The sequence below is a fragment of the Typopeltis vanoorti genome, chromosome 4, assembly GCF_054136105.1.
Source record: "Typopeltis vanoorti isolate ZY-2024b chromosome 4, IOZ_Tvanoo_1.0, whole genome shotgun sequence".
NCBI classification, from domain to species: domain Eukaryota; kingdom Metazoa; phylum Arthropoda; class Arachnida; order Uropygi; family Thelyphonidae; genus Typopeltis; species Typopeltis vanoorti.
Window position 1 is genome coordinate 110,795,513 of NC_143552.1, and position 13,446 is coordinate 110,808,958.

The window sequence follows — 13,446 nt, forward strand, 5'->3', positions numbered from 1 at the left end:
GAAATGTCAAACTTAGCTCTTTGCTTTATGCAAATGATGTACTCCTAAACACATCTAGTGCATGTCTCCAGGAATTCACTAACTAAATTGAATAACAGCTATAACAAATTTGGCATTTAAATCAGCCATAAAAAGACCAAAACTATAAAAATAGGCAGGAGCATAGAAAACTTCAGCTGCATCTGAATGGAGATCCTATAGAACAAGTAAAATATTTCAGCTATTTAGGCACAGTTATTAGTCAAGATGGCAGGTTAAATCAGGAAATAGAATAATAAGCAAAGCTGGTATGGTGGGTAGCCAGCTGAATAAACCTATATGTAATAAGAGAGAAATTAGTCATACCACTAAACTAGCAGTATACAAGACTGTGCTTAAACCAGTTTTAAGTTATGGATCTGAGAGTTGTGCTAGAAATAAAGCACTTGATCAAAGACTAGTGACCACAGATATGAGGGTTCTGCAAGAAATTAGGGGGAGGTGAACCAATGGCAGAATCATATTAAACATGAAGATATTAGAAAGGAACTAGATATTATTAGCATTCAAGAATGTATCAACAGAGCTAATCTAAAGTTGTATAGCCGCTTAAAAAAAAAAAATAGAATGGGTAAGAAAGGTTATCAAAACAGGTGTTTGATGCCAAGATAGCAGGAAAGAGACCCAGACGAAGACCAAGTTCTAGGTGGATTGATTTGGTCAGAAGTGCCTTGGAACCATGAAATGTTAGATATCATAATATTGGAGTGCTTACTTGAAACCATGAAATGTTAGATGTCATAATATTGGAGTGCTCCTTGTTGATTGGGGATTAATAATGATAAACTTAATCATGTAGTTCTGTCATAGTATGTTTGAGGATACATATCAGGAAATTGATGTGGATGATGATGAAATATTTTGATATTTTTAATAAATTCTATATTTTTGTTAATGTGTTTGTTGTGAAAGTGTTGAACAATAAGAAATTAAAACAGTCGATTGTTGTAGATTACATCTGAGAGAGAGTTCTGGGAAAAAAAATGGTGAGTAACTTTTTAGTATTATTGTGCTAATGATGCCATATGACATCGATGTGGAAGCATATTAAAAATGAAGATATAAGAATGGAACCTGGCATTGCTAGCATTCATGGGTAAGCAAGATTAATCTGAGATGATATGATCACTTAAGCAGAAATGGTAAAGAAAAGTTTTATCAAAAGAGATATTTAATATTGTGTGGGGAAAGTGTATATGTTTTTGCTTACCTCCCTCAGTGACACACACTGCGATTGGTTTAAAACTCTTAAAATTCAAAAGAAAAAGAAAACACTGCAACTAGACTCCAAACCAGCTTGCATATATGTTGATATCACAGGATATCTTATATATAACTTAATGTCTTAAATTAACCTATTTAACATCCCATTATATTCTGTAATTCATTTTATATTTTGGTTTAAGCCAATAAGAATACAATTTGGTCAGCTAAATCCCAAATTGCCAGCCCATCCTCATTCATTCAGTATCCAGGTAGATAACTAACAGGATGCACCACGAGAACGCGAGGATTGGACATTAGGTCAGAAGCCCTGGTCAGTTCTTAGCATTCCTTTAAAGGATGTGTGGAGGATTCCTCAGTTATACAGCTTTGACCCTTAAGCATGATGAATACCTGTTGGTTTTCTGCTCAGGATATGGACTGATTATTACTAACACAATGTTCTAACATAAATGTGCACAAATTCACATGGAGAGAAGAGGCAAGGAATAAGAAAAGTCTCATTGACTATGTTATTATTGATAGTGATGTTTTCTCACTGGTGAAGGATATTAAATTGTACAGAGGATTTGAAATTGGAAGTGATCACCATTTAGCCTTCAGCAGGATAAATTGAATTTCATATTGAAAAGAAGAACATGTAAGAAAGTTTTAAAATGAATAAAAATTGAGCAGCTCTCAGATATAAACTGTAGACTAAAATACACAAACATTATTCAATAAAAAAAAAAAAAAAAATGAAAGGAACCAAACCTTGGAGATTTAGTGGAAAATCCTGAAGAAAACATTGATTGATTCAGCCAGAGAGGCATGTGGTGAGGATGTCTGTAAGGATAGATAAATTTGAACCCTATGATAGACACAGGAAGTTAGAGGCAGTGAAGGAAAAGAAGAAAGCACATCAAGAGTCCCTGGGAAACAAGTTAGCTTGTTCCCTTACAGAATACAGAGACAAATGTAAGAAAGCTAAACACTGTGTAAAAACTAGCTAAACATAAGTCATGGGAAGACTTTGGTAAGAACATAGTAAATAAATATCGAGAAGGTGGCAAAATAATCTGGAGGTTATTGATAAAGCTCAGAAATGGAGGAAAGAGTGTTCTAAAAGAAATTAGAGATGTTAAAGGTGACATGAAAGGTATCGATAAAAATATTCCTGATGTATGGAGTAATTACTTCGAAAAATTGCTAATTAAAATAAAATAATCAGTGACAGCACAGGAGTTAAAAAAACATTCAATAGGTATGCAATCAGGAATACATATCCATACTTGAAGTAGAAAAAGCCATCAAAAGCCTGAAATGTAAAAAGGCAGCAGGAGCAGATGATATTCGACCAGAAATGCTCAAATATGGAGGTATAAAAATCTTACAGTGACTGCACTGCATAGTTCAGAAGGCCTGGACAGAGGGACAAATTCTAGATGATTGGAATAGAGCTCTGATAGTACCCATATCTAAAAAGGGAAATGAAACTAAATGTGAGAATTACAGAGGTATTTCCCCACTGAGTGTTCCTGGTAAGATATATGCAAGTATACTTGAGAAACGGTTGAGAAGGATTGTGGAAGAGAAGCTTGGTGAAGAACAAGCTGGATTCAGGGCAAATAGAGGCTGTCAAAATCAGATTTTCACTTTACAAGAAATAGTTGATAAATCATGGAGATATAAGAAAGATCTGTATTTAAGTTTTGTTGATCTGGAAAATGCATATGACAAAGTGCCAAGAGAAAAGCTATTCAAAATGCTACAGCATTATATCAAGCAATACTTAGTCTTTATTTGAGTTGTAAGTCAGCAGTTAGAATTGAAGGAAGTACAGGAAGATGGTTTTGTGTTAAATCTGATGTCAGACAAGTATGTACATTACTTCCTCTGTTATTTATTATGTATATGGATCACATTATGAAGGAAAGTAGTATTAAAAACCTGATATCAAAATTGGAGATGTTAATGTCAACTCTTTACTTTATGTGGATGATGTTATACTTCTAAATAAATCTAGTACAAATCTGCAAGATTCTCTGACTAAATTGAATAATTGTTGTAATAGATTTGGTGTGAAGGTCAGCAATAACAAGAGAAGGACAATGAAAATAGGCAGAAACATTGAAGATATCAACTATACATTGTGAATGGAGAACCTATAGAACAAGTAAAACATTTCTGCTACTTATGCACGATTTTTAGTGAAAATGGTAAATTAAATATGGAAATAGACAACAGAATCAACAAAACAGGTATGGTAGGAAGTCAACTGAATAAATTTATATGGAATAAGAGAGAAATTAGTCAAAACACTAAATTAGCTATCTACAAGAAAGTGTTCAAACCAATTTTAACTTATGGATCTGAGAGCTGGGTCAATAGTAAAACACTTGACCAAAGTCTAGAGACTGCAGATATGAGTGTCCTGAGAAAGATTAGGTGTGTTAACAGATGGCATCAATGGCAATATCATATTAAAAACAAGGATATTAGGAAAGAACTTGACATTGTTAGCATTCAGGAATGTGTTAGCAGAGCTAATCTCATGTGTATGGTTACTTAAATAGAATGGAAAAGGAAAGATTAGCAAAACAAGTGTTCTCTGCCAGGTTGTCAGGAAAAAGACCCAGAGGAAGACCAAGATATAGGTGGATTGCTATGGTAAAAAAGTGCCTTAGGAGATAGAAATATAAGATCTGATAATGTTTGAGTCTTGACAAGTAACAGATTGATTTGGTGGAAAATTGTAGATAGGAAGTTAGTAATGATGCAAGTTTTTCATGTAGTACAATTATATCCTGTACATCCCTTGAGGGTATGTATCAAATTGAGTCTTCAAACACTTTATAACCAAAATAAAAATCTTTTATTTACAAAAAGCACAAATATAGACATCAAATCAACTACCTGACTACTATTACGCAAGTATGTATTTTTCAATTCATAAGAAAAACACTGAAATATGCAACTTCCTTTCAATCACATAAACCAACAGTTATTATCCTATATGGACGAAATATAACTTTTATTTTTTGTGTTCACGGAGATAGACTAACGCAAAACAAAAGTGCTGCTCTCTATACGACTGTAACATTTTCTCTTTGATTCATATCATAGCTAGAGCTGGCAGTGAAGTTTTATGACCGGATGCCCTTCCTGACATCAACCCTCGTCATTTATCCAGGCTTGGGACCGGCACCTATTGAAGCTAGCTTGCCTCCTTCGGTGGCTGCATAAGACGAAATGACTTAGTAAGATAGGAAAGATTCACCCCCAGCCCTCGAATACTCTAATAGCATCAGGGGGAAGGAGCAAGGAGAGGAGAAAGAAGGGAAGGGACCAGTCTACAGAATAATATAACAGATGTATATTACATGAAGTCAGACATGGTCCAGCATCTGGTACCTTGGGTTTGCCATGCCTGTACTCACTAAAGTGAGCCCTTGAGGTAAGTCTGTTTAAGTCTGTTTCTGTTTAACATTGTGATGGAGGAGGTGAGAGAAGATGCGCCTTGGTCAATGTTGTATGCAGATGACATCTTGCTGTGTGCAGATTCAAGAGAAGAAGCGGGAACTAAACTGGAAAGATGGAGAAAAGTACTGGAAGAGAGAGGTATGAGACTTGGCAGAAGTAAGACAGAGTATATGTGTTGCATTGTTGGCGGCGGCCAGGAGACAGATCTGGAGCTGGGAGGAAATGTTATCAGGAAGGTGAGGGACTTTAGATACTTAGGTTCAACAGTGGAAGAAGATGGAGGAGCTGAGAAGGAAGTGGGATGCAGGATACAAGCAGGTTGGAGGAACTGGAGAGAAATGGCTGGAGTATTATGCGATAAGAGGGTGCCGATCAATCTGAAAGGCAAAATCTATAGGACAGTAGTGAGGCCAGCTATGACGTATGCTATAGAAAATGTGGCCCTGAGGAAAAATAACATCAGCAGGATGGAAGTAGCAGAGATGAGAATGCTTAGGTGGATGTGCGGTGTGACCAGAAAGGATCGTCTGAGAAATGACTATGTGAGGGGAACAGTGAAAGTTACGAACTTAGGAGCGAAGATGCAGGAGGCAAAGTTGAGATATCTCAGATTTGGTCATGTGATGAGGAGGGAGGACGAATATGTGGGAAGAAGGGTCATGCAGATGGATATGCAAGGAAGGAGGAAGCGTGGGCAGCCAAAGAAGAGATGGAGGGAGGTAGAAGAGGACTTGAGGATGAAGAACTTGGATGTGGTGACAGCCCAAGACAGGAGGATGTGGAGGAGACTCATCATCAACAGTGACCCCACTTAAGTGGGAGAAGTTGCAGAAGAAAAAGATATGACTGTAACATAAGTGAAAACTATTTTTGTATCTTGAATTTACAGAACACTGAAGAAAACATATTGGCTTCGTCCAGTGCACTACTATTACTTAACTTTCTATATGAAAGTTACAACAGACTCCACTGAATAAACTGCTAAAACCGTAACATCACTTTAGAATGAATTAACTTTCTATGAAAGTCTCAACATTTTCCTCAAACCCCTATCAAAACACTTCAGAGCAATCTTGCCTGCTATATGAAAGCATCTGAAGAAATGACTAAAATGGCAACTGTTAGAAATCACCTATCAGACTGAGAATCCTAAATAAAACAACTTGACTTTCCAGTTAATATACCCATCTTATATTAACTGGAAACCAAAAGCTGAAAAGTTTTTTTTCAGCTTGCTTCAACTGAAATAAATCCTATGGATTAATGACTATAAAAACTTCACACTTATCTTTTTTATAACAAGAATATACTCTGTCTTCTACTTACTACTAATTTTCTTCTTATTTTTGTCCAGTCTTCATATATTGAAGACACAAAAACAACGGTTTTCTTCTGTGTTCCTTTCCTACTCCATGAACAACTGAATGCCTAGCAACATTCAGTAATGTTCTTTCCACTTTTGTGCATGCTTGGAAATGCAGCTGAGAAATTTTTGCTTAAGTCCATTATTTCAAGGGCTTGAAACAAAGTTCTTTCTTTACAGCACTGAAAAATTTATTTAATTACAATGAAATGAAATTAAAATGAAACAGCCAAAAATTATAACAGTTCGTTATTTCATGTCATGTATGCACTGAGGTATGCTCATTTAATTATTCATGTGACATGAATTACAGCATTAACGTTCTCTTCCCTCATAATTGACAATACATCTTGTAAACCACATTTTTCTGCATACAAAGTTATAATTAACCATAGTCATTAATATCTAATTTTAACAATTTTATTTCACTTCTAAACATGACTTCAGTAGTCAAAGATAAAAAATAACATTGCAAAAACATCTTGCTCACGACTTACAAAAATAAACAAACATTTGACTAACAATTTTACGAATACCACATTATTATAACTTCTAACTTTAATTCATTTTTAACTTGTGGTATATCTGAATGTTAATATTGATATCGTACACTAGCATTCATGGGTATGCAGGATAAATCTAAGATGGTATGGTAACTTAAGTAGAAATGGTAAAGAAAAAATATTATCAAAACAGGTATTAGCACTAGGACAGCAAGAAAAACACCCTGAGGAAGGCTAGAGTGAGGTGGATTGATGCAGTTAGTATTTCCTTTAAAGATCACAAGTGTTGTGTAGAATGTAAGATCTGATAGTATTGGAGACCTGACAAATAACAGATGAATTTAGAAAAAATTGTTGATAAGAAGCTAGTAATAATGTAAGCTTAATTAGATAGTAGTGTCATAGTATTCTGTACATTCCTTACAGTTTTTGTTCATAGCTAGTGTTTGTTGTAGTTTTTTTTTTTTTATGTCTCCCACCCACAAAAGGCTTCTGTAAACCTGTAGTACATTTGTACCATGGGTGAGCTAAGGATTTTTCTTTTCCCATTTTGTATTAATTTTATATATTTTTTAATTTATTTTTAACACAGTCCAGAAACTCTGCTATAGAGAACATGGAACTTTTCAAATTGCTTCAGGTCTCCAATAAGCAGGAGTGTCGTCTCACACTGAGTGATGAAATTCAAATTCATCTCCCACCTAAAGGCAATCACAAATGTCCATGTCCATAGTGAGATTTGAATCCATAGCCTGTTTGTTGGAGAGTGGATATGTTAACAACTTGGCCAACCAGGCTGGTGTTTGCCATACTGAGAGTTGAGAGTTACTGTTAAGTACAATGAATTTGATTGAACGAAAACTTCACAGGTAATTATTTGGTGATTCACTTTGTGTAAAAGTAAGAGACTTGATCAACAATACGTAACACATTGTCATCTTCTGGAGTCATATTAATGAAACTGTATTGAAAGAGATGTTTAATTTTGACATTACTATACTGCTTTGCACACATTCTAATTGCATTTTTCATTGTTGAATACTGGATGTCAGCTAATGGTGAGATAAGATTTTTGTCAAATTGGTGAGTTTCTTTTATTGTTTATATTAAAGTGATTCATCCTGCAATTGAAAGTTTTCATTCAGTCTCATCTTTTTTGAATTGCAGAAATATTTTCCCATCATATTCATTATAATGAATTTGTTTTGTAAATATGCATATAAGAAAAAACTATTTTGAATTATTCCTCTGTAGATTTCGTGGAGGATTGGATACACAGTTTGGTCAAACTGGAGAGGAATCTGTTTATGCTAGATTGAAAGATTGTGAAGTAATGTTCCATGTATCTACTCTTTTACCATATACAGAAGGAGATCCTCAGCAGGTTGTGTATATTATTTTAATTATCATGTTGATTTATTATTAATTTTTGTTATTGAACTGGGACAAATATGTAAAAAAGTCAACTAATGGATAATGCATGCTCCCAAGAATCAGTGTATTGTGGAGAGTTATTATTTAAGTCTTTCTAAACCAGTGGCCTGTGGGCTGCATGTGGTCCCTGGAACAGTTCGATGTGGCTCTCGGTCTCCCAGAAAGTCTGCACTTTCAAATTTTTGTGTATGTTTGACAGCATCAACTTTTAGTAACTCTATGTAAATAAATGATCGCTAAAAGTGTCAGTGGATTTCTCTGCAATTCCTCCTAGTTATTGACATAGACTATTGGTTATTTAAAGGAAACATATGATAGCATTTCAGTAGCAGTTTTCATTTAACTGTTTTGGAGATTGAAAAAAGTTAAAGAACTGTAAGGAAACAACAGATTTTGAGGCATGTCGAGACCTGCTGAATGAAGCTGAGCATAAGCACGAATTCATCTAAATTAGCAGTACTCTGTTTCTGCTGCTTTCAGTCAGTATCCATCAAGACATGTCAGATACGTTTTGCAAAATGTTTGATTTCTTACCTAGTCTTGTCTTGGTGTGGGTGATTTTTTTTTTTTGTTTGTTTTTATTACTTTTATCAGTTAATTTCTGAAGCGTATCTGGTGATAAAGTGATTATAGACTATGGTAATCAGAGTTCAATATTTTAAGCATCTAACCCAAAGTGGGTATTATTCTGCATGAAAATTCCTGATGTGTACCCTCAAAGGGTGTACAAGATATGATAGTACTACATGAAAAATTTACATCATTATTAACTTCCTATCTAAAATTTTCCTCCAAATTAGTCTGTTACTTGTCAAGACTCCAACATTATCAGATCTTATATTTCTATCGTCTAAGCCACTTTGTACCATATCAATCCACCTATATCTTGGTCTTCCTCTGGGTCGTTTTGCTGCCAACCTGGCAGAGAACACTTGTTTTGCTAATCGTTCCTCTCCCATTCTGTTTAAATGACCATAGCACCTGAGATTAGCTCTGCTAACACATTCCTGGATAATAATGTCAAATTGTTTCCTAATAAACAAGTTTTTAATGATATTGCCAATGATGCCATCTGTTCACGCACCTAATCTTTCTCAGGACTCTCATATCTGCAGTCTCTAGTTTTTGGTCAAGTGTGTTACTTCTAACCCAGCTCTCAGATCCATAAGTTAAAATTGGTTTGAACACTGTCTTGTATATAGCTAATGTAGTGTTTTGACTAATTTCTCTCTTATTCCATATAAATTTATTCAATTGATTTCCTACCATACCAGCTTTGTTGATTTTGTTGGCTATTTCCATATTTAATTTACCATCTTCACTAAAAATCGTGCCTAAGTAGCTGAAATGTTTTACTTGTTTTATAGATTCTCCATTTACAATGTAGTTGATATTTTCAGTGCTTCTGCATACTTTCATTGTCCTTGTCTTGTTATTGCTGACCTTCATACCAAATCTATTACAACAGTTATTCGATTTAGTCAGGGAATCTTGTAGCGGATTTATTTAGAAGTATAACATCATCCGCATAAAGCAAAGAGCTCAGATTAACATCTCCAATTTTGATATCAGGTTTACTACCACTTTCCTTCATAATATGATCCATATAGATAATGAATAACAGAGGGGATAATGTATATCCTTGTTTCATACCAGATTTAACATTAAACCATCTTCCTGTACTTCCTTCAATTCCAGCTATTGGCTTACAACTCAAATAGAGACTGTGTATTGCTTGATATAATGCCCCATTGACACCATTAAACTGTGGCGTTTTGAATAGCTTCTCACTTGACACCTTGTCATATGCCTTTTTCCAGATCTACAAAACTTAAATGCAGATCTTTGTTATATTCTCAATTTCTCAATTATTTGTCGTAAAGTGAAAATCTGATCCTGACATCCTCTATTTGACCTGAATCCAGCTTGTTCTTCACCAAGCTTCTCTTCCACACTCCTCAACCGTTTCTCAAGTATACTTGCATAAATCTTATCAGGAAACTTAGTAAAGAAATACCTCTGTAATTCTCACATTCAGTTTTATTTTCCTTTTTATATATGGGTACGATGAGGGCGCTACTCCAATCATCTGGAATTCGTCCCTCTGTCCAGGCCTTCTGAACTATGCAGTGCAGTCACTGTAAGATTTTTATACCTCCATATTTGAGCATTTCTGGTTGAATATCATCTACTCCTGCTGCCTTTTACATTTCAGGCTTTTGATGGCTTTTTTTACTTCAAGTGTGGATATGTATTCCTGATTGCATGCCTATTGGATGTTTTTTAATTCCCGTGCTGTCACTGATTATTTCATTTAGTAATTTTTCAAAGTAATTACTCCATACATCAAGAATATCTTTTTCAACACCTTTCATGTTGCCTATAACATCTCTGATTCCTTTTACAACACTCTTTACTCCATTTCCGAGCTTCAACAACCTCAATAATATCTTGCCACCTTATTGATGTTTATTTTTTATCTTCTTACCAGTCTTCCCATGACTTTTGTTTAGCTAGTTTTATACAGTGTTTAGCTTTCTTATAAAAATTCTCTGTATTCTCTAAGAGTACTTATAAGAAAGCTGACTTATTCGCCAGGAACTTTTGATATGCTTTCTTCTTTTCCTTCTCTGCTTCTTTAACTTCCTGTGTCCATCATGGAGGTCTGAATATTCTATCCTTGCAGACAACTTCACCACATGTCCCTCTGGCTGAATCAATCATTATTTTCTTCAGGGCTTGCCACTGAATCTCCAAGGTTTGGTTCCTGTTCTGAAACTCTTTCATTTTTTCTTTAATAATGGCTATGATATATCAGGCCCTATGAAATTCTAAGTCATTGTATTCATCACTACCTGATATATTTGTGAACATAAAGAGATTTGCAGTTGCAATGTTCTTCATTTTTGATACATATGTTTTTGAATCAACATTTTCAGAAATGAAAACAGTCAAATCAAAGTGTAGAACAAGGCTTTCAAATTATTATTTGCATAATATTTTAAAATTGTGTGTCATGAACCTTCAAGCAAAGGATAATAAACTTTCTTATAATTTGCAGCCTCAAATATTACATTGAATGTATGTCTTCTGATAAATAAATGTATTAATTAATTTCATAAGTTTAATTTTATCTTTCGACTGGGACTGATATTTTGTTATTTTTTGTTTTGTATATCCATTGACCATTGCAATCTTTCAAAGGATGAGATATATCTATTTTTCCTAAATTTTACTGTTTACTAGTGCATTTTCAGGTATTTTGTCCTACCTTCATCTCTGATGCTGAGGACCTAATTTAACTAACTCACTCCAAAGAAATGGCCAACAGATTTTGTCTGTAGCTAGCAAAGTCTTTCCAGTAGCAAATACATCCCCTGGGAGGTGAAACGTTGAATATCACTATTCTAAACAATTTTAAAAATTTCTTAACCAGTAGGGATCAAAGAGGATGGGGTGGAAGAAAAATGTTCTTGTTGGCATATTAAATAGAAAGAGTAGGACATGATTCCCAGACATGTAGACATATTTTGAGAATCTGGGTAGAAGTCAGGGCTGATAAGATTATTATTATTATTGTTGTTGTTGTTCCGGGAAACTCCAAGGAGTTGACAGACTCATCGAGGGAGGCCCTAACATCATGTCTGGAACAACTATTCAACATTCACACAGTATCTATCATGTCTTGCCTTGAACTCATTCACGGTCGTAGCACCCACAACAGACTCTGGAAGCTTATTCCACTCATTCACCACTCTCCAAGTAAAAAACCTAGCTCTAACACCCTTGTCAACCACGCTCTTGCCCAGCTTCCATGCATGGCCCCTAGTCCTCCCACCACCAGTCATATTTTCAAAAATATCTTCTGGATCAATCTTATAAAAACCCTTCAGTAATTTGAATGTCTCAATCATATCACCCCTCCTTCGCCTATTGTCCAATTTCGCAAACCCACAAATCCTCAGCTTATTCTCATAAGGTTCATTCCACGGACCTGCTATCATCTTGGTCACTCGTCTCTGGATCCTCTCCACTTCCTCCCCATCACGAAGAAACCCTGGTGCCCATAACTAGGCACAGAAGTCCAGATGGGGTCTTATCAAGCTCGATACAGAGGAACAACAACTAGCTTCTCTCTGCATGTTAAAGTATTTTTCATAAGCCAAGTGATTTGGTGAGCTGTTTTAGTTACTTTTGCAATGTGCCCCCTAAACTTCAACTCCCTATCCACCAGCACTCCCAAATCCCTGGCCTCATCAATCTCCTGGAGTATGGTTCCACCTATGCGATATACTGCTGCTATTCTTTTCACCCCAAAGTGCATAACCTTACACTTTGCCACATTAAACTGACATCCATTTTTCCTAGCCCAGTCCTCCAAACTATCCAAATCATCCTGTAAAATTTTGACATCCTGTGCACTCACAATTGCTCTACCCAACTTTGCATCATCAGCAAACAAGTGAACACTTCCTCTCAAATCCTTTCCAATATCATTGATGAACAAATTGAAAAGCAGTGGTCCAAGAACAGAGCCCTGCGGCACTCCACTAGTCACAAGACGTCTTTTTGACTCCACTCCTGAATAAACCACTCTCTGGTATCTCTCCTTCAACCACCCTCCTATCCATCTTACCAACCCTATATCTATCCCCATCTGCTCCAGTTTACTGATTAGGGTTCCATGTGGTATCCTGTCAAAGGCCTTGGCAAGGTCCAGTAGTATCACTGTAAACCCATTACCCCTATCCAGTTCAGCCATCACTGTGTTATAAAACGTGAGCAAGTTACTGAGGCATGATCTACCCTTCACAAAACCATGTTGTCCCCCATACAATATCCCATTTTCATCTATCCAATCCTGTATTCTTTTCTTGACTAATTTCTCTAAGACCTTGACAATGATTCCTGATATGCTAATCGGTCGGTAATTTACAACAGCAGTCTTGGAACCACCTTTATGCAGTGGAACTATTTTCCCTTCCTTCCACCCGCTCGGGACTAACCCAGACCCGAGACTCAAATTAAACAAAATGGTCAAGGGTACTGACAATTCTTTAGCTGCTTCTCGTACTACACGAGCTGGTATACCATCCAATCCCACAGATGTATTGACATTGAGGTTATGCAATATACTACTCACCTCCACTTCATTCACCACAATTCCCGTATAATCTATTGATTTATTCATTTCTGCAATGTCACCACCTGGATGATATATTCTTGCAAAGTGCTCACTCAGTAACTCAGCTATCTCAACTGATTCAGTTACCTCCCTCCCTACCATCGGCATTCTTTAAAATCATTCTGCCATGTACATTTTTCCTTTTACTTGCTACATATCTAAAAAACTGTTTAGGATTCTCTTTAGCCTGCATGGCCAATGTTCTTTTGTAATCCTTTTTTGCTTTTCTTACCACG

At 35.7% G+C, this 13,446-nt stretch overlaps 1 protein-coding gene across 4 annotated transcripts in view; it reads left to right on the top strand.

Annotated features, from left to right (window-relative positions):
- Positions 1 to 13,446, top strand: part of RapGAP1 (Rap GTPase activating protein 1) — a 457,436-nt gene that overhangs the window by 342,781 nt on the left and 101,209 nt on the right. For all 4 annotated transcript variants that reach the window (XM_090391964.1, XM_090391963.1, XM_090391965.1 and 1 more), the window contains one exon: positions 7,846 to 7,975. In XM_090391964.1, the coding sequence (XP_090248090.1) occupies positions 7,846 to 7,975 (130 nt within the window). The remainder of the gene's footprint in view (positions 1 to 7,845; positions 7,976 to 13,446) is intronic.